At 39.9% G+C, this 24746-nt stretch overlaps 1 protein-coding gene across 1 annotated transcript; it reads left to right on the forward strand.

Annotated features, from left to right (window-relative positions):
- The first annotated feature begins 931 nt into the window (after positions 1-931).
- On the forward strand, positions 932-23043 carry COCH (cochlin). Its single transcript, XM_058846606.1, has 11 exons — positions 932-1095; positions 1175-1219; positions 6724-6880; positions 13118-13251; positions 14448-14513; positions 15354-15398; positions 15486-15633; positions 16562-16665; positions 18016-18242; positions 19948-20464; positions 21259-23043. Exons 1-11 carry the CDS (start codon positions 1071-1073, stop codon positions 21432-21434), a joined length of 1644 nt encoding a protein of 547 aa, XP_058702589.1. The 5' UTR covers positions 932-1070; the 3' UTR covers positions 21435-23043.
- Positions 23044-24746: the final 1703 nt, after the last annotated feature.

A 24746-nucleotide genomic window follows, 5' to 3' on the forward strand; every position in this document is an offset into this window, starting at 1 on the left:
AGCTGTCCCAGCAGAAGTCAAGCAGCGTATGCAGTCGGCTGGCACAAAATGCGATTTTAAGGCATTCGTTAAAATACACTCACTTCTGCCCTCTGCCCACGATTCCCAGGTGACCTGTCCAGTGCACATCAGCGCCAGCCGGCAGCTCAGAGCACACGTGCGTGTGTGCGTTCAGCTGCGGAAACGGCTTTGCCTGTCAGCTGGGGACTTGCTTTGCTTTTCGGCTGGTTGGTGCTTGTTTTGGTTTTGCTGCTTTTCCTTCCCTTTAATTTAATTTAAGCAAAGTTTTACTTGAATGAAAGGCAGGCACCTGCAGTATTTGCGCTGTCGTTTTAGACCAAACGGAAGCGATACGCGAAACTCCGGTTCGGGCGTTTCCATCTCTTCGAAGGATTGAATCAGGCTTAAATCCCCCTTTTCTCCCCGCTGCGGGACCAGGTAAGGCCCCGCGCAGCGGCGGCTGCCAGCTCGGCAGCTCTCGCAGGGCTCATGACAGCTCTGTCCCTTCGCTCAACTTCGAGCAAGGGACAGAGGTTGCGGCTTTCACCTCGCTGCTGTTTCCCAGGGCATCTGGAGTAAAGACTCTGCCTGACATGAGGTGTTGGAGAACCGTAGGTGGAGGGGATATGGAGGTGTGCGCGGGCAAGGGCGGGAAGGCAAACCCCAAAGGCATTTCGCCGGGCACGGGGACGTCCTCACACGGCCCCTGCCCGTCGGGAGCGGGCGAGTTGGCGGAGCAGGGATGCGAGCTGCTGCACCGACTGCTGGGGGAAGCGCTGGGCCGGCGGAAGGAGCCTGCGGGGGGCGCGGCGGGGGAGGGACGGCAGCACCTGCCGGGCCCCGCGGCGGAGCTGCCCCTGCCCAGCCCCGTGCCCTCCTTCCCTCCCGCCCGCCCCAGTGCTCATGCGCCCGCCGGAGGTTTAAAGCGGGAGCGGCGGCTGCTGCTGCCCTACGGCTCGGCGGAGGTGCGGGGCAGCGCGCAGGGCACGGTGCGGCGACCCGGCCGGCACACGCCGCTCTCCTGGGCTCGGCTCTGGGCTCGGCTCTGCGGTGCGGGCCCGTCCCCCGCCATGTGGCTCTCGGCCCTGCTCCTCGGTGGGTAGCGCGGGGAGCGGCGGGGCCCGGCGGGGCGGGCGCGGAGCAGCGCCCTGACCCACTCCCTGTCTGTTCTCAGGCTCCTTCCTGCTCTCCGGCACCGTGCGCGGCAGCGACGGCTCGGGTGAGTTGGCCGCTGTCCCCCCGCCGCATCCCGTGGGGGTTTCCCCCTCGGAGCATCTCTGCCCGGCCTGCCCCGCCCCACCCGGGAGGCGGCGGAGCCTGGGGCGCTTGGCCGTGGGTCCCGGCTCGGCCCTTCCCGGCTCGGCCCTTCCAGCATCCTCACGCCGGGATGCGGGGCCAGCGCTGCCGGGATGCGGGGCGTGGATCCGGGCAGGGGGACACGGAGCATGTCTGGGAACGCTTCCAGACTGGGGTTAGAGTTTCTGGCACGGGCTGAAGCAGCGCCGTGGTGACAAGTGTCCCTATCTGGGGGAGTGACGGTAGCAAGAGTGAGTGGCGGTGTGTCTGTGTGTGTAATGAAGGTACTCGTACAGTGCTTGGCAATTTGAAGATCTCTGGCATATTTTATACCGTGGAATTCATTAAAACCTTTTAAACTTGCCCTGCCATTATTTCGACCTGGAAAGCAAAAGAACATGCTTAGGATGCCTAGCAGGGTATGGCAGGGACTGCCTGTTGCTCCATCCTGTGTTGGACTGCATCCTTGCTGCTGGAGAGCAGGCTCTCCTAAAACCAGAATAAATCCATGGGAGCCAGGAGCCACGGGAAGCAGTTGGAGAAATATGTGACAGAAGGACGCAAGCACTTTGTCTGCCCCTTTCAGTGGAATCTTTCACCAAAGGAGGATAGGAGCCTCCAGAAGAACATGTTTCCAGGCCTGGCCTGCAGAAGGTGAGTGACCCCAAGCTTTTCTGAATGGTTATTAATGATTTCACAGTTACTAAGAATCAGGATTTGCTGCTCATTTTGTGTTGAATCAAAGATTTGGAATTTTTTTTTATGCTAAGCAGAAAAAAAGCTATCTGTTGAAGGAGTGCTATGGCTAAGAAAAGGAAAAAGCCATGCAGCAGTGGAAAACCGTCTCTAACCCCAGTTACTTTCCCTTTTTTATTTTACAGGTGCTTTATAGATGAAGTGCTGACAGTCAGGCAAGAAACAAGTGAAAATTTTCTGGAATGCTTCCTTCAGGGCTGGGGAAGCCACTGTAACCTGAAGGTATCTGGAACCAGCTTAAATAGCATTAATGTGAACAGTTTCTGTAAGACCTTGCCTCTTACCATTATTCTGAGCACCTAACTTTAGCAGCACTTGGTTATTGAACTAGAAACTTGCCTTTATAATAGTGCCTAAATTCTGTTGTTCAGAGTAATGAAAGGGCATTAATTTCCTCAAGAATCTACAGTATTTAGGCTCATAATGTTTGGGAAGATCCTGGAGGATCTTACAACTTTATACTCCACTGGGACAGGCACGAATGCTGCCAAGATCAGCAGTGCTGGCTGCCACACACGAGGCTATGCAGGTGGGTGAGCACTGCCATGCCATGGCAAGAGGCCTTAGGATGATGAGAAAAGGGCAGCTCTCAGATTGAAATTAATGATATAGCCCTGACCAGGTTTCTCTAAATCCCATTGCCCTTGTCCAGATCAGGGTACGTACCAAAGATTTACATGAGTTAGTATGCAATCTGTGAATGTGTTTTCTAAAATAGGTTTACTAGTATGTCTTTTTCTGTTTTTCCAGCAATCAATATTGCTTGCATAAGATAGAAAAAGCAGGCTTGTTTAAGCCTCAAAATAAAAAATAACCTAAAATCTATTTTAAAAAGAAAATCCACTAAATACTAAAAGAATAGGAAGCATAATAGAGATGTGTTTCTCTATATTACAACTCATAAAGTTATCTTTCATGTAGGAGCCCCTATTTTTAATTTTGTAAAAATGTACATAGGATTTATTTTTTCTTTGCATGAAGTTTTCCCAAAGAAATGCACAGAAGCTTCAAGATGAGAAAATATAAGATTTTGCCTAAGGGCTTTATTTCCCTAGAATAACTTAAAGCAGTGGCTCCTGCTAAAAGTTAAGTCAGAACTTTTATAAATTGATATAAAAGGCAGCGATTCATGGAAAACTCAGAGTACAGGGGAAGAGGCACCGAAATTATGAAAATTGATGGAATGATTGAAAACATGGTTGTTTTAATAGAGAAGTGAGTCTTTGCTATTTTTTTTTCTTCTTTTTTTTTAGGTCAACAATGATGGAAGACATTCATCCCTACCCTTTAAATATGGCCTAAATCAGGAAGAATTGCAGTTTCTTTTCTTTGTAGCTTGCTTATGTAGTGTGTTTCTGTGAAGCTTGAAGGGTGTGTGTCTTGAAAGGATGGGGTGATAGTTGTTTTATTGTGGTTCTAAAGGCCTAATTGAATGTAACAGAGCATAGGTCTCATGTTTTCATCAGAGTCTAGAACTGAACCCTTTCCTGTAAATTGTAAGCTTATATTTATTTCTTCCAAAAATACTTGGATTTTGAGTATTGCATCATATAAATACTGAAAGAAATGCCTCCACTGCTTGCATTCTTCAATTACAGTGGTTAAAACATACAGGTTTTATCTCAGTTGCTTTATATATAGACAGATTTCTTTGGCAGTTTTTGCCATGTTGAAATACCTTGAATAGACTAACAAAAACAAGCACTTCTTCAATTTCAACAGTAATATCACATACGAAATTTGTGAGAATGATGAGTATGTAAGCTGACAAAGAAAGATTTTATGTATTCTTACCTGATTAATACTTTTTCATGTTTGCAATGAAATCACTGATGATTTATGTGTTGGATGACTGATCATTAACAAACAGGGAAGAACAAAAACTACTGCAGAGCTGATATCACAAGTCTTCATTTTGGTAGTCAACAAAAAAATTTGCTTTCATTTTGGTACGTCACCAAACACTTCCAATGTTAGTCTCTATTTTAGAGTTATGGCTTGGAGAAAACTGTATCTACCTACAGAGAAAGCTAAAATGAAATTGTTGCTTTTAATTAACAGCATAATTTACCTGAAAGTGTGTGTTTCTACCTCAGTGCTGATCCAGCTGAGGTAAAAACTGCTAAATCCCCTAGCTACAGCATGTTAGCTCTTCAGTTCACACAGCAGCAACGTGTATCCTTCCCTTAGAAACCTACCTCTCATGTAGACAAGGATCATGACAGTGTTTAGGCTGCCAGTACAGAAAAATCCTGTGGCTGGACTACAATGGATTTCTGTGTTTTGATTGCCCAGGAAAACACAGAAAGATTAATTTTTCCCCTCATCTTCTGTGCTATGCAAAAGCACATGACAGTAATTAGTAAGTACCTGGTGATGAGGGAAATAAAGATCTCCAAGTGATAGAGGGTTTGTTAGCTAGACATGTCTAATTACTGTCTTTGTATGCACAGCCAGCCAAGGAATTCAGTCAAGAACATTGCATTAGAAACGACAGGAGTTAAAACTTCCTGTGGTGTCTTGCACTTTTAGAGGCTGGAAAAATGTTGCAAGGCGAGCGGCACAAGCAGTGCTGCGAGAGCAGAGATTGCCAGTGGAGCTTATTGCAGTTACTCCTCCAAGGATTTCCAGCCTCACAGCTGCTGTTTGATTTTGATGGTCTTGCTAGGGGTCCTTTGGTGGATACTACTTGTTCAGTGCCCAGTAATTAGCACACACCCTTGTAGAACTTCCATGAAAGGATTAAGGGGCTCAAACAGCAAAGCAAATCAGCTTCTTTTACCTTACCAATAATACAGCACTTTTGACAATAAAAATATGGAGCTTCTAGGTATAAGCGCTGATTCTGTTTGATTTTTCTGCCTTTAGTTTTTAAGGCAATGAAATAAGACTAAGCATGGCTAAGATGTGAGTATGTAAGACTAAGTCCTAAAAGAAACATCTTTAATTCTTAGAATGCTTGAGAATCAGATTAAATCACTTCAGTTCTTGCTAGGTAGACAACTTTGATTATCTTAAGAAGGGAAAAATAAAGAAGTGCTTACTGCTTTCTTTTCTTCTTACTCTGGACTATACAGGCAGATTCAGCATATGTAAGTCCCATATTTGTGCTAACAAGTAGCAGCAAAGATTTTTCAGGAAGATGTGATTAGGTTTAACATCATTTTAGTTTAACATCATTTCAGCATAGCATTAATGATTATTGTATATAATTAACACTACATGCATAATTGATGAATGTGTATTTACACAGCCAGAATGAACAGGCATGCTTCCCTCTGCATTTCTGGCTGCAATTGTGCTGCTTTTCAGCTCTTAAATCAGTGAGATTAGCTGCAGGTATCATCTTTTCCATCCCTTGATGAAGAACAGCATATGCTCCAAGTGCTTTTATTTATAAGCAGCATATGTTGGGGTCAGGAAACAGCCCAGGGTAAGAATGAAAACAGCAGGCAGAAAAGCAGGTGAGAGACAGATCACTGATCCCTGAAACATCCAGTCCTTGGCATATAATGTTGTGGTGCATGCACTGGTACCTTGGCCAGCCTCTGCCAGCTTTCATCTTAACACTGTGCAAAGGTAGTATTCCAGGTGCATTTAGAAAAGGTTCTTGCACCTTTGGGATGCTAGGGCAAGATGTGCCTTAGGAAGTTCAGAATAAACAGCTGGGCATGGGTTAGATTTACGCTGCTCAATTGATAATGATCTAAGCTAAATCTCTAATTTGCCGTGCAACAGACCAGGGGATTGTGCTATCTTGTGCAGTAGAAGGATGGTAGTTACCATGTAAGATAAAGACCTCTGTGTTTTCAAAAGAAAAAGCATCAGTTTGCCAAGCAAAATTGTGTACTGATGTTAATCTGTGTCTGCATACCTTCACTGCACACAGGCAAGCACAATGAAAGCTTAATGATGATAACCTGGAGAGCAGCTTCTGAAAAAAGGCAGAGTTCTACATAAAAAATGCATGTGCCTCAGATGAATAAATGACTTTTGTATCACTGTATGAATCTGACAGTCCTCTGCACAATGATAATGATGTAAACTTCACTGTAATGAATCGATACCAATGTTCTAGGTGTTACTATATTACCAGAGCAAGGAGAAAAAAAGGGTGTTCCTTTGGTTTTGTTTTTTTAACACTGGCCTCAGCAGGATTTATTGCAAGACGCTAAGGGAAATGCTGCTATCAACTTGCTTCATTAATGCCACTGGAGAGAAGATTCAGAATTTCCCAAGTGACTCTTAGATGTCTTATCGCTGGAGATTTCTGTGGGGATGTCAGAGTGATTTAATTTCCTCCTTGGAAAGTGCCACCTGCATCTGTGGTCCATCAGCCCTCAAAGGTCTTCCCCTTGGCCTTCTGTCTCTGCAGTAAATTTTCAGATGTGAATTGCTTTTCCTTGTGTAATGTTCCTTGGATATTATTTTCATGTTGTCTGTTCATGGGAGTTTTTTTCCTGACACTTTTTTCCTGTAAATAATTTTGAAGTGTGTGCTTCCTTGTAATAACTGTACATTTGCAGGCTCCAAAGACATCTTTGTAGGCATTGTACCTAATTTCAAATTCAGACACTGCTTTAAACTTGGAAACTGTAGAGACATTAAAAAAGAAACCCCAACAATAAACCCTTAGGATTTTAAAATCAAAAGTTCTTCTTTTCCCTTTAGCTTCTACTGCTATCACGTGCTTTACAAGAGGACTTGACCTTAGAAAGGGGACAGAAGATGTCCTTTGCCCAGCAAACTGTCCTCTGTGGCAATTTTATGTCTTTGGGGATGGAGTTTATGCCTCTCTTTCAAGTGTCTGTGGAGCTGCCATACACAGGTAAGTCAGATCATTGTTAATCCATGTGCCAAGTGAGTTTATATAGTCCTTGCCACGCTTACAAATCTTAGCCTTTTGATGCAATCATAGTAAAAATCTCTCTGGACTTTGGGTCCTATTAACTCAATAGGAATGTCACTGGGAGAAGAGAAAACAAGGAAAAAAAGAATGTCTGTGCAACTCACAAGTTGTCAGAGCTGTGTTTGAGTGCTCCTGAATACAGCTTTGTTAACTTTTTCCAAAATGGCCCAGCACTGTCCACAGGTGGACTTTCACTGTAAAATCACTTGTATCACCAGTAGATATGGAAGGATACAGTATAAATAGTAACTAATTGAAGAACAAAAGCAGATTCACTTTCTGACTTTCTTAAAAGCTTGCATCAAACAAACTGTTTAAAAGAAATGGAGGAAAAGTAGTTACAGTATTTTATTTTTTTTTTTAGCATCAAGCAACAGAAGAAAGCTCTTTCAGAATATATTGATGTGATGCTGCAGCTATCAGAGTATTTTTTATGTTAAAATACCCACAACTGTGAACTGAAAATGTTGCAGAAATATAAATGGCTAGAAGATAAATGAAAAAAATAAAACTTTGTTCAGTTAATATTCATTGCTTGACAATTTAAATGCTGTAAAAAAACATGCAAAGCATTTTAAATAATATTTAGGGGGCTGACATTACTATATAGAATCTTATTTAAAGTGTCAATTAAGATTTTATAACTTTTAACAAGACTTCCAAAATTTGGGCTACTTGTACAGTATTTAAACTCCTAAGTAAATGAAAATGAACTTTAAAAAAAAAAATTGACTTAAGCGGGGGTTTTGAGTAGAAACTCTGGAATTTCTCAAATGCTGTAAAAGAATCTAAGGCTAAGGTACTTTAGGAGGAGTTAGAAGGAGCTTGGGAATTTTTCCATGTGTATTTTGTTGTTAGACGGGCTTTCTTCTGATGCTTCTGTGAAAAGACTTAAAGTCTCCATTTAGTGTGTTCTAAGAGTCTTCATGGGTGTTTAAAAAACATTACACTTTGGTTCTTCACTCTTCCTAGTTCAGGTATATAAAAAAAGCTTGTGAAAGAATGTCTAGATCAAATGCAGGTAGTGACTTTGGATTTGCTTTTTTAAAATTGTTTTTCTTTTTTGAACTGAGGAAAACTGTCCCATTGTCTTTTTTTTTTTTTTTTTTTTCCCCTGAGGCAGTTTGTATTTACTGATGTAGCCATTTATTTTAACATTCAATTTCTTGCCAAAGATGTCTTTAAAAAGAAAAAAAACTTGCTGTCAAGACCTCTTTCTAAAGAGATTATAAGATTTGAACCTTTTGAAAAGACACAGAAGTTCCTGACCGGTTCAACTAGGCAGCGTTCCTGTACCTTCCATGCCAGGGCTGTCTGTGACTGGCTGTTAGCAAAGTCCCACCACAAAAGCTGCTGGGGCTCAGTCCTGTCACAGCTGGGAAATACTTCTTAGAAAGGAAGAGGTACAAGAAATGGAAGATGCATATTTCTTTCCAGGATTTGCATAGTCTTCACCTAGATAATATAACATAAGCTTTATTTTATTATACTTCACTTAGCTCTGCATTGAAGTCTGTACCTTATAAACTATGTGTACTATTGTTCTCCAGCCCAGAAGCATGAGACTATAGAAAAATCCATACTTTTCTATAGTAAGAGTCAATATAAATTGTTGTGCTTGTGAAATATGCAAACCTTTTTGTAAAACCTGCATCTAACAGTCTCTCTCCACAGACACTGTGAGAATAATGAGGGCTCTAACAGTGATAAAAGGATTAAAATATACTCACCATTGTAATCTGTCTTCCAGATTGGAGTTACATTAATCTTGTTCAAGTCTCTGAGTATGAAAGGTGTTTTGAAAAAGCAGACTAAAGGTGAAAGATTATCTGTTTAGGAGAACTGCTGTTTCTGAAGACTGCCTTTAAGTTGGGGGCTATTAGTTTAGCTGGCCTTTCATACCCAGAACATAATTTGGTACGTGAGAACACTTTGGTGGCTTTGCTGCAACTGTTAACAGCCATAACTAGTCCTGGCAGAAAGGATTGATGCATGGAGGAGAGGCAACAGCTGATTAGTTCTCAGCTAATTTCAGTGCAGACTGCAAAACCCAACAAAAACATAGAAAATACTTGCTCCTTCTTGCCCTGTGTTGCAATGTATAAATCCATATTGGTGTGAAAGAAACTTCAAGACAATATTCCCAACAGGTGATTGGAGTTTGATGTTATTGTGACGAAAGTAGATCTGTGCTTTGAAAATTCTGTGAATTTCTTCCAAATAACTGAGCTAGCCACTTGTTTCAAACCAGGTGTGCCCTCCATTTCACTGCCTGGTGAATGCAGATAGCTCTGCACCTTTGACACTGTTGGGTCCTGGCCCTGTGTCACCTACCATGTGTCAGACAAACACCCAGAATTTCAGGAAACATCAGTCATGGGAGCAGGGCTTGTTTAGGTTTTTAAACTGAAAGTGGTTGTGTGAGCATGGATCTCTTCCCCCTTCCACATACACTTCAGTTTGTCTGCTGGGTCTATATTGAGGCTGGATTCCTTAATTTTATATAAATCAAATAATGTTTAGTCCTATGAGTAGTTCCATTACTGTGAGGCAGTTATTAAGGTGAGAAAATACCATGTAATACATAAATGAAATAGCAGAATTCAGCTACAAATAATTCTGTGTACTACAGATGAATAATCTTTCTGCCAGTTTTAGCTTGTTATATTTGGCTTTTTCTCTCATTTTATGTGTAATTACTCTCAGGAAACAAAACATTTATATAAAATTATTCTTTTTCTGGGCAGAGGGATAAAAGGTTTATTTGTTGAGGGAAGAATGGAGAACCTCCTACCAGGCTGACACTATGTAGGCATGAAGAATTGAGTTAAATCTACCACTGAGTGATTAATTGGATTAATAACCAGAAGGTCAAATGAAGGACTAGGTTCTCAGCTTGTGCAGTTCTGTTGTAGTGCCAATTCTACTAAACGGAGACCTAGCCCAATGCAGCAGTATTTAGATGTTAAATAGGCATGTAAACTTTTTCATAACCTTCCTAACTAGTAACAGGGTGAAACCAGTCCTCATTAAGCACTGGGGTTCCAGAACTCAAGTCTAACAAAAGCATATCATGGTACTACTGAGCTGGCCACAAAGTGCCCATAAACACCAATTGCACCTGAGCTGCCCCAGTGTTTGCTAGAAGAATAATGACAAAAAGGTTGTCTGGCCAAAGGGATTTCTGAGCAGCTGTAGATCCCTGGGAAATGTTGGTATTGTGCCTGCTTTTGTTGCTGAGCTTCTTTCCTGCCAAAAGCAGTAGGGTGCAGAAAAGGAAAGAAAGAACACAGCATAGGGGTCCAGAGGATGCTGGCATGAAATCCTGAGCAGCTCCATATCAGTGATTGATGGCAATCAGGCAGCAGCAGGAGATCAGTTTGGAGATGAGGAGGATAATTCTTGGGGTGATGGAGAAAAGTTCTTTTGGAAGGAGTTGGGAGATGGTGATAGTAGGAAAGATGGGAATTCAGGTGATTCAGCTGTCTTGTCTAAAGTCCCTGAGGATAAACTGGCAGCAGTTAAATCTATAAGGCTCACCTCCCATGGCCAGAAGACTTTCTTTGCTGTCTAGGTATCAATTTTGATGTGTAGACTCCTTAAGAAGTTCATTCAAAATTCAGCAACACCCTGTATCTTTCTCCAAGAGTGCAAATAAATAGTTCTTGCACACTGAGGAAGTGCATGGGGATCTTAAAAAGTTTCCATTTAATCTGGTGATTTACCTCAATTCAGTTCAGATTTTAAAGCATGTTTTAGCTGAAATTCCTGTATTTTATAAAACCTTTCTGCTACCCTTGGCTGGTATACTTTCTTCATGAGCTGTTGTGCAGACAGGTACTGGATCACTGCCTTGTGCATCTGCTTTTCTGTTTGTGTCTGTTTTTGAGTGAAAAATACCATTTAGGTATAAATTCAGGTCATTATTAACAAGCTAGGCAAGAGAATGGACTGACAGCTTTTACATAAAGTCCCTGTTAAGCAGCGCTGGCAGTAGCATATAACATAATGAGCAGGGAAGTGAAAGCTGTTCCTGGAAAATCTGCTGAGTTCCAGTTTAATCAAAATAGCCATGGCATGCAAGTCAGTCACACAGGAGCAAAGCACAGCAGTGAAAAGCAAAGCAGATTGCAGAGATGTAAGTCATTCTGAGGAATGCATAGGCACTTCTTCACTCTTCAAAAACCATTGCAAGACCCACAGAGGATAAATCTTGCTTTAAAAGTCAATCATAAATCATTGTCAGAAGGAATTTCCCAATCTGGTTCAGAACACCAAGGTGGGCTGGCAAAACATGGTTTGCTCCACATCAGCATATATAAACATGCACTCTGAGTAGATTCACCTGAAGAAACATCCCAGGGGAAACTGATCAGATTGTAAAAGATGACCTTAAACAGTTACCTACAGAACAAAATGGCAAGAAAGAAGGAATAACTTTCATAAGGCTACAGGTCATGTTATATCCACATCTAGTATCTAGGGTGCAACCCACTTGCATTAAGAATAGCAGTGCTGTTGTACAGAAGGAGTGTATCTCCAGAAGGCAGTATGGAACTCGTGTTCAAAAACAGAATCAAATGTTTTCAACAAATAGATAAGGAGAAGGTAAATCTACTCCAGCATCACTGTAAAGTTTCCAAATTCGGTGGAGACTGGGTAGACTTATTTTTCCTCCAGAATTTTCAATGGAATTTAATTGATTGTTATTGTTGCAATTAAAATGTAAAGACCAATAGACAAAATGGAGCTACGTAGACAACGTTGATCACAGTGTGCCTATAATAAGCTTAAATCATTGTTTCCAGGAATACTTCTTAGGCTGAGTTTTCACTCTGAAGGTTTTTCTTGAGTTCAGTTCAGCAAAGCTGTGAGTCCACAACCAAGAAAGTGGGAAGCCATACTGAGCTCTTCTTAGGAGCTAATATGGGCATGGATCAAGTTTGCTGATGTTAGGCCAAAGTATCTTCACTAAAATTACAAGTACAGACTTAAAATAGAAACTGTTCCAATTAAACACCTTCTATTTGACACATCTCCTTATCCATTAAGACTGAGACACTACTGAAGGCTTGAATGCCTAAGAGAACCAGGTACTGGAGAAGAAATTTATATTTTAAGTAAATTTATGTGTCATTTTTCTCAAAGATAATTCTGACTTACTGGATTTTTCTGTCATGTAAAACTAACCAGATAATGGCTCTTGTCTGATTTTTCTCTCACTGTTTTTTGAAGAACTATAAAGTGCTGTTTGTATTTGCTATCTTTATAATCTGATTTTAAATTCATTTAAGGTAACCTTACTAAAGCTCCTTTGTCTATATACTCTATAAATTATCCCTAGATGAGAATATATCTGTATATTTTGAAAGTGTTCCAGGCTACAAGAACTAAATATATATAATCACAGTTCAATTTAGAAATTCAAGTCACATCCATGAAGAATTAATGTCTTTTAACAGCAATACATAGAATTTTATATGGAAGTTGCCTTTGCCACGGATATCCAGATCTCCTGTTATCAGAAACATATGTAAAGCTTTCTAAACTCTGGCCTTGATTATTCTACTTTCACAATATGTTAGATTAGGCCAGGTTGTCTTTTCAAGCAGAAAATCAAACAGAATCAAAAAGTAAACACAAAGGCACACATTGCTGTGTTTAATTAGTGATTAATTAGTGATTATGATAAATGATTGCTTGTCTCCCACAGAACTGTACCTACCCATGCACTACAAGGCACCAAGTTTTGCTCCCTTTTGGAGAAGTTCAACTTTGACTTTTGGCCTCTGAAAATAATAACTGTTCTTTTAGTAGCACACAAAAAGAGATCTGACTTTGATGCTTTTCGATTCTTCTTATTGTCACTTAGGAATTTATATGGCCAGAAGCATCACTGTTCTGCATTAGACTAAATGATGGAATTTTAGGCTTTCCCGACTTCTTTTTTTTTTTGTTTTTTAATAAATCTGTGTGATGCTCTGTACAATAGTTTCTTCTAAAGTCTTTTCAGCAGCTTACAGATTGTTCAATTGTCTGCTTCTATTGCATCCTTTAGAGAAGGCTGGTGACAAAAATTCTAATGATGGTATTACTTGTATTGCATTTCCTTGTGACTAAAGTGTCTGATTTATACCAACTCTTCTTGAACCTTAGTGGGGTGATTACCAACACAGGAGGAGCTGTAAGGGTACAGACTCTCCCAGGACAGGAAAGCTACCCTGCTGTAAATGCCAATGGGATCCAGTCTCAGGTGCTCTCTAGATGGGCTTCATCTTTCTCAGTGACTGGTAGGTGGATCATACTTACTGTTTTGCAAACCATATTTGAAGCCCTGGCAGAACTGTAGGACACTTCTTCTGTGATTCTGTATATATGTATTTATGAATCATAAGGAAAGTGAATCTGATGTGTAGCAACAGATGTTTTCACTTCTAATTCATCATTTTAACTTCATTTTTCCTCAATTACCTAAAGAAAAACTATTCCAGCCAGACTAGCTAGTCTGTAACAGAAGCTGATACATAAAAATGGATCAGTTATTCGGAATATAATGACATGATAGCAGGCGGCTGATGGTTCTGTGGCAGTTTAAGCTGATCAAAGTCAATGCTTTGATCCTGCCATTGCAGTCTGGTCCTCCTGCCACTTCCAGCCATTTAGTTCTATCTCTTCTCTCCCTCTGCCTGCATTTGTGCAGGCAACAGCACTTTGTCAGGCCCTTGGAATCCCTCGTGCAGCATTCCATGCAAAGAGAACACTGACACTCCAAAAATAGCAATAACATCAATTTATGTGTGATGTGATCACTAAGCTACAGTGCAACGTAGTGGTTTTGTCCAGAAGTTCTTTTCCTCATTGTTGAGGTAGCTGTTAATTATTAATTGCCTAATTGCAAACCAGTTGTCATACCTTGCCACTCAGGTGAGGCTAAACCACCCTCATAAAATCATAATGCAGAAATATATTGGTTGTATATGTTGTTGTGGTTTCAAAAACTTTGAAGTGTGTTTGCTGGTATAAAAAGTTTGTGAAGCAGATCTCTATAATGTGTTTTTACTGTTCACACAGTTAAAATTTAGCCTACTATCTCTAAGTTACTAGTCGTCCTTGTGTAGTACCCATTGCAAGTTGCTAGCTGAGAACTTAGAATTACAGGTGCTTTTGGGGAGGGTGAAAGTCAAATCCAGTTCTCCAGATCAAGTCCTCACTTTATCTGCTAGAAATAATGGTTACTACAGCTCAAAACCTCTCATTGAATATATATGCTCATCATCTGCTGTAGTTTCAAATGCAGAAGATAATTACCTGTAAAATTAGGACTGCAATACTGGATTACAGCAAAAGTTTGTCCAGGGTCATATCCTACTCCCAGAGTAGCTAACGGCAGATGACAAAGAAAGGCTATTGCAAGTACAGTAATTCTTCAAGCACTTATAACTTCATCTAAATACACTAAAATCCAGCAAAACTATTGTTATTTTAGCAGGTACCAAGAGCACAGCACTTGAAGCAGTTGGACGATCGGTGTCAACAGCACGTCCTTCTACAGGTACACGATCCCTGCAGCAAGGGAAGCCCCTTGAGATGTGAGACACGGCAGTGTGCGAGTCCCTGGCTAAAATAACATGTTTCATGGGACTCATCTATTTTTAAAGAAGAAAAACAGATGCAGTATCTGGTTTTGCAGAGTATCTTTCACTAGAAAAAAAGAGGAATCATATGGAGATTAGTGAGGTCAGAATCAATGTTCATGCAAATGAAAAAAAAAACTGGAATGATTTTTGAAAAGTAATACAGATAAAACAAAGGGAGGTAGGAGTTCATGAGCTCATGTGATGTTCATTTTTTTTAAGTGATGGAGAAGACAGAGTTAATGCATTCCTTCTTACAGAGCTACTGAACAACTGAGTGCTGTCAGGACATGCATAGCAGAAATTAGTTGTTATGTGAATTTCACCACAGAAAATGCTGCATTAAACCATTTTTAATTTAAAGTGCTGTATAAACACTGGACTTGGAAGTTGTTTGTGAATAGACCACCTGGTTTACAGTTTAAGTCATGGTTTGCTTCCAAACCATTAAAACTCCATTATACAGCAGGGTTGCTAACTGAGAAACAGTAGCAGGTGGGAAGGCAAGGTACAGAAATCCACCTGGTTTTGTACAACTCAGTAATCAGTCAGACAGGTGTAGAAAAGAAAGTTAAGCTGTTTCATTTGAAAAAGAATATTCTCCAAGGAGGAAAGCAGTAGTAGCAGAAGTTTAAACTGATTGACAATTCCTACTGCAGATAGCTTGCACTGTAATTTTTGGAGTCAGAGCCTTTTCTGGTTTACTTAAGCCCATTCATCTTGTTCTTAAATGATCCATGCTGGTTTTTTTACCAAAGGTAAAAGACCTAAGAAGACTCTTGATAAAAAGGCTGGAAACAAAGGTAAGAACACACAGATTTAACTTTTGCAAAGCAGAATCCTAGTGTTTATTTGGTGTTAATAGGTCGAATTATTTTGGATGTTCACAGACTGTAAAGCTGACATTGCATTTCTCATTGATGGAAGCTACAACATTGGCCAACGTAGGTTTAACTTGCAGAAAAACTTTGTTGGAAAAGTAGCTGTAATGTTGGGAATTGGAACAGAAGGGCCTCATGTTGGAGTCGTACAGGCCAGGTAAGAAGAGATCTACACAAAATATAATGCAGTAACTTATAAGAAAAATCAAATAACATATCACTTCTCATTTTGCAGAACAATATCTCTCAATAATGGCTGATGAATAGCAAGGGAAAGAAACTCTTGAGCTGTAGCATGGTTTGCTCTGTGCCATATGGAGGTGTGCATGTGAGAGGACATGACAAATATGAACATCTTCTGTCTCTGATATTTGACTAGAGAGCAGCTGGACTTTTCACAGCCCCTCTGCTGCAGCTTTGCATCTCATCTTCATAGAACAGCAGTAAACACCCTGCAAAGGAGAGATGCCAGTTTCTAAAAATTGTAGAGAGAGAATATCCCTAATGGCTATGTATGTGTACAAAACAAAAGCCTGCTCTTACCAACTGATAAAAATTACAGCTGATATTTTTCAAATTGTAACTAGTCACTTGTTTTTGCTTTCTATTGTAAATTAAAAATGAAATCTGGACACAGAATACTTAAAGTCTTTAATTTCTTAGTCAGTAGCTAGCATACCCTGAGCTTCTCAAATGAAAAAACTCAAACCTCATTTTCCAGGATTTTTTTATAAGGAAGGTATTTGTCACACAAACAGTAAAAAACCTGCCAACCTTTAATTACAGAGATGCATTTGATTTAATATCTGGTATGTTCATTTTTTTTCTTTATGTATTTTCAACCTAATGTTTTTAGCTGTTTAATAATCATGAGATTCAGGCTGTCCTTAGTTTACCCATTCAGGTAGGCAACTCCTCTTGCCAAGGATTGTGAGACTTATTAAGCAAGGAGCATACTCAGATTTTAGTATTAAAATCCAGAGAAGAATATATATTATCAGGAGCAAAATTATTCCAAGTGCATTTTCACTTGCTAATGCCAGTATGAAAAGTGAATCTTACTATTCTCTTTTATATTTGCACAGTGAACATCCAAAAATTGAATTCTATCTGAAAAACTATACTGCTGCAAAAGAAGTTTTGTTTGCCATAAAGGAATTAGGGTTCAGAGGAGGCAATTCCAATACAGGTGAGTTCATATTCCCCCTAAAACAGAAATCACTTCTTTATGTATTTTTATATATGTATGTATATGTGTGTAGGTAGATGTTGAAGTTCTTATAATTCACATAGGTCAGAAAGTGTTTTAGATGCCACACTTACCTTAATCAGGCTCAATAATTTTCCACTAGAACATTGCTGCATCTCACATTTAATTTCTAGAAGTTCGGTGTGCTTATTACACATTTTATTAGAGCACAAGTGTTTATACTTGTATAAATGCTTCCTGCATTTCAACAGTAATTGACTTTTCACTAGTAACAGATATCTTGAGCCAAATTCATAAAAGACTTAGTGTTTCTTTCTTATTGGGTGGCTAATTAAAGAATTAGACCAAGAGTAAGTAGTAAGTGGTTGTGAGAAGACATTGTGATTTAGCCCCATCCAGCAACCAAGCCCCATGCAGCTGCTGACTCACCTTCCCCTAGTGGTTTGGGGGGACAACTGGGAAGAGGAAAATGAGAAAATCTGTAGATTGAGAGAAAGACAATTCATTAGAGAAACCAAAGGTCTCTTACACAAGCACAGCAAAACAAGGAATTCATTCACCATGTCCCATGGGTAAGTAGGTGTTCAGCCATCCCCAAAAAAGCAGGGCTCCAGCTCACTTAACAGTCCATGCCAACACTCCAAATGTCCCCTCACCCTCATTCTTCTTCCCATACTTTATATGCTGACCATGACACCATATGGTGTGGAATATCCCTGTGGTCAGTTGGGGTCAGCTGTCCTGGCTGTGCACCCCCAGCCTTCTCACAGGCAGGGTGGCACAAGAAGCAGAAAAGGCCTTGGACTGTGCAAGAGCTGCTCAACAATAACAAAAGGGTCCCTCTATTATCAACAGTTTTCTACACAAATCCAAAATTCAGTCCCTGCTGGTTCTTTTCCTGAAGAAAATGAATTATCACAGACAAAACTAGCCAGACATTGAAACTAAGCATCTAATGACATTGCATTTCACAAGCTAAATTTAGGTAGCTCCTGAACTTTCTTCCTTCCAATCCAATTGGCAGGTACTAATATTCCTATTTCCTAATAGAAAACTAGGCCCTTCAGCAAAAAACATGTCAGGGAATTCTACCTCAACTTCATCTGTGGGTTTTTTTTGGGGAGAGAGGTGTGTTGATTTGGGGTGATTAGTTTTTAACTTAGAGGTTGCCCAAGCTTCATTATTATCAAATTTCCTGGGGCACCAGTTCAATGCTTAGTCCTGTAGTTATAACATAAATCCTGCACAATTTCAGATGGGAAGCTGATCCCAGAATGTACCATCACTGTATGCATTATTTCTTCATTTTATTTTTCTGTTCAATACAAGGGAAAGCTTTGAAGTACACGGCTCAGAAATTCTTCTCTTTGGAAAATGGAGCACGGAAGGGGATTCCCAAGATCATTGTAGTGTTTCTGGATGGCTGGCCCTCAGATGATCTAGAAGAAGCTGGCATAGTGGCCAGAGAATTTGGAGTCAACGTGTTCATTGTGTCTGTAGCAAAACCCACAACAGAGGAGCTGGGAATGGTACAAGACATTGGTTTTGTTGACAAAGTAAGAAAGAATTAGTTGGTTTTCAATCATGAATATCATTCTGGAGAATTTACTTTACAGTAAAATTCTAATGAACTAATATATGTATGCATATAATAACCCATACAGATATATAGACATAAAGATATTCTCTCAAACCAGCTGATTGAATTACCCCTGCTCCTAAGAGTTTTAATAGACTAGCAGAAGGAAGGTTAAAGAGATAATGGAGATTTTTTCCTGCTGAAGGGGCCACACAAAGGTACCATTGTCCTCCTAGTTCAGAAGCTTGGCCAAGCTGTAGCTCCTGGAATTTGTAATTGCATGAAGACTCTCAGTGCAGGAAATTCCCCTATCTCAGGCATGGTTGAATGTGCCAAAGCAATGCAATGCTGATATGATACATTCTCTCTCCCAAAAGGGCAGACAGGGAGGTGCTTATTTCTTACCTGCTCTGTGGATAATTATTTACTTACTTTCACTACTAAGAGAACAGAAAATATGGAAAAGCATGTTCTACCAAGTCTGTGTACAAGACTTGTATGCAGAGTTTTGGGTCTTGTTCCTTTTGAGTTAGAGCAGGAATTCAAACACCAATAACCTACTCTCACATGAGCTTTCTGATCAGTAGGTCTTTACTTACCCTGCAGTGAGGAAACAGGTCATTTTCCACAGGGAGGTTGTTGATGTCTAATTTCAGCAGAAATGGCACAAACAGAATGAAGCTCTGCTTCTTCTAGGGACCAGATACCTAACTGCTGATCCCAGAGGTATTGCAGGCAGGTCCAACCCTTATGCATTTACAGAAGCACCATAGAGTGGTTTGGGTTGGAAAGGACTGTGAAGGTCATCCAGTTCCTACCCCCTTGCCAAGGACAGGGACACCAACCAATAGAGTAGGTAGCTAAATCTTGGCCTGGAACACTTTTGGGGATGAGGGATCCACTACTCGGAGTAAACTGTCCCAGTGCCTCACCATCCTCACAGTAAAGAATTTTCTCCTAACATCTAATCTAGATCTCTCCTCTTTTAGGTGATCTCTTTCCCTCATACTATCACTGTCTACCCCTGTAGAGGCACAAAAAGACATGACCTTAAGTGGCTGAGGCCTGTCCTCCTTTCTGCATTTTGATCTTAGTCAGATTAGTTGGAGAGCTGATTTTGAATTTAACCCCTTTCTCAGTTGTCTTGTACTTTATATGCATCTCATGGAAGCTAGGGCAAAAGAAAGTTTACTCTGAATGATCTGGAGCTATATTTCTACCCAATTCTGTCTGTGTTTGTGACACATTATAGATTAAAAATCCCAAAGTCTTACCAGTTTCAAAGGGAAAACAGAGGCTAATTTTCAGTGTATAAGCAAAAATACAGAAATTTCAATCCTTTGGCTATTTAGTACCATGACTTAGTTCACGTACACAAAACAAAATTACAATTTTCAGCTGTTGCACTTCTTGTAAATAAATCTATATTATTTGATAACTTTCAGAGCCTGGGGGGCAGGGTTGGCTTTATTACCGGATAAAATAAGCTGTGCTACAGCTTTCACTGACTTGGAGTGCAGATGTTTCAATTTCTTTAAAGACAAGCACACAAAAACTGATCTTAAGCTCCCACCACGAGGCTTCATTTCTAACCTGCTTTTGTAAGAAACATCATTGGTGTCTGAGTATTATCCATTCAACTGCTCTGTTGGCATTCACCCATTCCATTTGTTTTCAAACAGGCTGTCTGTCGAAACAATGGCTTCTTCTCTTACCAAATGCCTACCTGGTTTGGTACTACCAAATACGTAAAACCTCTTGTCCAAAAACTGTGCTCACACGAGCAGATGTTGTGTAGCAAGACTTGCTACAACTCTGTCAACATTGGCTTCCTGATAGACGGCTCCAGCAGCGTTGGGGAGAGCAACTTCCGCCTCATGCTTGAGTTTGTGAGCAATGTGGCAAAAGCTTTTGAGATCTCTGACATTGGCTCCAAGGTGGCAGCCGTGCAGTTCACCTACAGCCAGAGGAGCGAGTTCAGCTTCACAGACTACGTCACTAAGGAGAAGGTGCTCTCGGCCATCCGCAACATCCGCTACATGAGCGGGGGCACTGCTACTGGCGATGCCATTTCTTTCACAACTACGAATGTCTTTGGGCCAGTGAAAGATGGACCCAACAAGAATTTCCTCATTGTTCTGACTGATGGTCAGTCTTATGATGATGTTAGAGGACCTGCTGCAGCTGCACAAAAAGCAGGTAAATTACTTATTTTGAAAAGCAGTGAACGTTGATCCATCCTACTTCTGATGCACTACAAATGTTAAGATTTTAAAGTTTTCAGAGTATCATACTTGCTTTGAACTCAGCAAAATGTAAGGCCCTAGGAACTGTTATCCATTAGGGTGAAAAAATACCCAGCAACCAGTATTACAGAGCCAGGTTTGACTACACTGATTTCTGGCAGCTTAGGGATAGTTATATATATATATATATATATGTATATATTAGGGATAGTTATATATATATATATATATATATATATTAGGGATAGTTATATATATATATATATATATCCCCCATCTCATTTCCCTAAACAGTAGAGTAAGAGTAATGAGTCAAGTAGCTCCATCATCATCTAGGAAGGGAATAAGCAGTTGTGACCAAAGTGACCAAAAAGCTCATTGGGCTAATGATGCTTGAAGTGTAAGTATATGAAGGCACTAAGTATACACAAAGGAACCAAACTTACTTTCAAAATCATTTTACACAGCACTACTTGTTTTTCAAGACTGACACTGTAACTGCTACACTCCTATGTGTCACTACAAGAACGACTCAGACATCAGCTCTTATGATATCTCATATTTCCTTAGGGATTTTTCCTGAGACAAATCTAATTCCTGGTATTTAGTGGCAAAAGTTAATTATCTTTGACAGACTGCAGGTGTTGAAACATGCTTTTCAAATCCACATTGATTCATTAATGTAGAAATGGCTGGTTTTCTTGTATCTACAGGCAAAATGGTGTCTTTTTTATTTCCTTTTTGTAGGAATAACAATCTTCTCTGTTGGCATTGCCTGGGCACCTCTGGATGATCTGAAAGACATGGCTTCTGAACCAAGAGAATCTCATACTTTCTTCACCAGGGAGTTCACAGGACTGGAGCCGATGGTTCCTGATATTATTAGAGGCATCTGTAAAGATTTCTTGGACTCTAAGCAATAAAAAAAATCTGCTGTTCACTATTACTATTTGAAACTAAAAATCATGAAATTGAAATGGTCCCTCTAAAGTACAGATGTCTTATTCTTATAATATGCTATCATAATACAGAGGAAGCAGGGCTACTTTTTGATTGTGTAATCAGTAAAAGATTCTTGTGAGTTTGTCAGAAGTTGTACTTGATACTGAAGAGCAGAATTTGGCCAACAGTTAATATTTTCAACAAGCATATAGCATCCCAAAGTTTAAAGCTTTGCATATCGTGCACTTAAGAATAGCAGATACTCAGAGGAAATAATACAGCTCTGACATTTTTTTCTGCCAGTTGCTAGATGCCTTCTTATGAATTAAAAATAATATAACTCTAAATACAAGGTATTACCTTCTATAAGCTTTCTGTAGCTTACAATTCTATATCTTTTCAAAAGGGTTCTGCTGATAACATGAAGTACTTTCAGTGCTCCTCTTGTGCAACATCCATTGTTGTCAGGCAGCTTAAGAGAAGATAAGACAGATTGTAGCTGAAAGTCTATTTTTACTTGTTGGGGTTTTGCTGGATCTGGTTGGCAAATTTTACATCAAAAGTCATTTAACTTCTATGTACAGATTTCTGTGGATCTATTTGGTTGGTTCTTTTGGCACAGAATTTTAAAGGTATTTAAGGCACAGTAGTTTTTGAGGATCTGGATCCTAACTTGTTAGCTACTACTGCTGCTTTCTGCACCATGAAGTCAGCAGTGATATTCCAAATATAACTGACAACTCGGTATTTCCTGTCTGCTGCCTTCTACTGTCTTGATTTGACAAAGTTGTTATTGGCCAGATAGTTAGAGACAGGAATCTTGGGCCAAGAGATTAAATTAGACCACACAGTGGGAACTGAAAGCGCTCAAATTCAAGTCCAGAGGCATCTCAAACCCTTAAACCTAACGGATTTATATCAGATTACATGGTCAGGAAAGAAGCAAGTAGGCAGACACATTAAGTGGGATTTAGTAGTTCATAGAATAACAATTTCATAATGGTAGTAAAAACATCTTTATAGATGTGTGAGGTTTTCTGAAGATAAAAGAATGGTTTTCTTGAAAAAGGCTTTAATTTGATTACATACCTAGTAATGTTGATATATTTATATGCACACACATGTGGTCAAAATGATGTGATATTCACCAAGTTATCCCAGAGTCCTGGTGTGAATAATATATTCCAAATATTCTTTAGCAAATAAAGGGGGTTTACAAATAAAATGTATAGTAGGAAACAAAACAGCACTTTCCCCATCAATCTGGGATTTCCCTTTTTTCCTCTCCCCCACTATTGATTGTAAGATTTCTAGTAGTTATGGAGTGGCACAGAAGGGACTGTATTCATTGGGCTTTTGCTGTGCACTTTTTAATAACTTATAACTGGCTATGTATTGCTCTAAACATAAATGGCAAAGATGCCTTGTATTTTTCTAGTAATTGTTATCCTTAATTTTGTTATGTGTTTATAGATAAGAGTATTAAGCTTTTGCTGTATAAATTCATATGCTGTATCAACTTTGTGCAAAAATTTAACTAATTTAGTTTATAAACTTTTTATAGAAATACATACTGCAAGAAAACTGGGACTGCTGCTCTCTGTTTTCATATCTCATCACACAGAAGTCATTTTATGATGCACCTCATATAGGATAGCTTGAGTAAGTTGCATGTGATGCTTCCTAACTATTATCTTAAATCCCAAGTCATTCTCAAATAATAAGGGTACTATTTTTACAAATATTTTCATTTGAATGAGTCGATATCAAAATTTTAGTCATTGTTCATATTAGGTATGATGCTAAATCATCTGAATATAAATTGTGTGCTGGCTGATAGAACCATGTTTTCCCTCCTACTTTGCTTTTACTCTTGCAAAGAAATAGGCAGCTTTAATTCACATCAGTCGTTCATCAGGCACAAAGCAGGTTTGCATCCCCGGGACGCTGAAAGCTGCAGAGATAAGTGTCTACATATTTCCATTTCATAGGAATGGTGGTGCCATGTTACTTGCACCCTTCATATGCTCCTCTTGCACTCAGACAGGGAGTATAGAAAATACTTTTTAAAGATATAATGTTTATGTGCCAGAAAGTATTTGTGAGCAGTTTTGATCTGAGAAAAAGATTGGTGGGATACAGATAAAAGGATTGAGACCTGGTGAGACACAGAGGCAGGGTGGAAAGGATGTGGACTGTGCTGTAAGTAGAAGGCAAATTTGGAGGAGGAACAGCATGGTACAGGGTAGCAGACATGGGTTGAAGCTCGAGTTTGTTAAACAAGGTGAGTAAAGCCCCAGACAAGGATTCAGTTTTATGTTGCCTGACCAAGCAGTACAGAACGTGACGGGAGCTGCAGTTACCATCAGTTATGCAAACTCCAGTGGGAAAAACTGCTGCAGGTTTAGAGCTGTCAGTCAAGAATTCGGACTGCAGTGGATCTATTCTGTTCTCTTGTGAGACTAATGAAAACCATTGTAAAGGGCTGGACTACATGATCTTTAAAAGGCCCCTTCCAACTGAAACCACTTTGTGATTTTCTATGCCATATTTCCCTGAACAGTACTCAGACTCAGGGGGCCTCAGATTTGCACCCCCAGTCCTAATGACATATCAGATCAACATAAAAAAAAAAAAAAAATTAGGATTCCTTCATTTAGAAAAGAGTAGAAAACTCTGAGGTTAGGGGTGTAGGTAGTTAACTGTAACTCCCCATTCAGCTGGTTCAGATAAAATAGTAGTTAACACAGTTCAAAACTCATCCTTCCCACTTAGAGCAATCTCAATTTACAAAATTTTAATAATTTTCTGTCATAAATAAATTGAAACCCCTTTTTGTACCATGATAACTTTCAGCTACAGCCTACAGCCATGCTTTGGTTAGGACACATGTCTGAGCACTGGAAGTATTCCCTGCCACAAGCTCTTTCCTGGGTAAATTCTCCACTCACAGGCTATTTTATAACAGAACGGAGCATGACATGTCATTGGCAGTACGTCAATGTTCTAAAACTCCATTTTAAAGGGAAACTCAGGCCAGCATCTCTGATTCTGCTTACAAATTTTCTGCACCTCAAATTTTTCACCTTGCACAAATCTCAGGCATTTAGGTCCTCTCTTTAGGAAGAACCACCTTGTATATATAACTCTTGCTAGCATGGCTATTTCTAGCTCTGACAAGTGCAGTATATATGAAAAGCAGGTATACAGTCTAGGACTGAAGGTCAGTAAACTGCAGAGAAATCTTCATACACCAGACATGCAACCTGGTAGCAAAAGCCTTCTACATTATA

This window comes from Poecile atricapillus, chromosome 1 (genome assembly GCF_030490865.1).
Source record: "Poecile atricapillus isolate bPoeAtr1 chromosome 1, bPoeAtr1.hap1, whole genome shotgun sequence".
Taxonomy (NCBI): domain Eukaryota; kingdom Metazoa; phylum Chordata; class Aves; order Passeriformes; family Paridae; genus Poecile; species Poecile atricapillus.

Excerpts from the sequence above, each read along its gene's own strand:
- COCH (XM_058846606.1), top strand. The coding sequence starts at position 1,071 with ATGTGGCTCTCGGCCCTGCTCCTCG. Across the intron at positions 15,634-16,561 it reads GTTGGAGTCGTACAGGCCAG|TGAACATCCAAAAATTGAAT; the intron begins GTAAGAAGAGAT and ends ATATTTGCACAG. Across the intron at positions 20,465-21,258 it reads TGCAGCTGCACAAAAAGCAG|GAATAACAATCTTCTCTGTT; the intron begins GTAAATTACTTA and ends TCCTTTTTGTAG.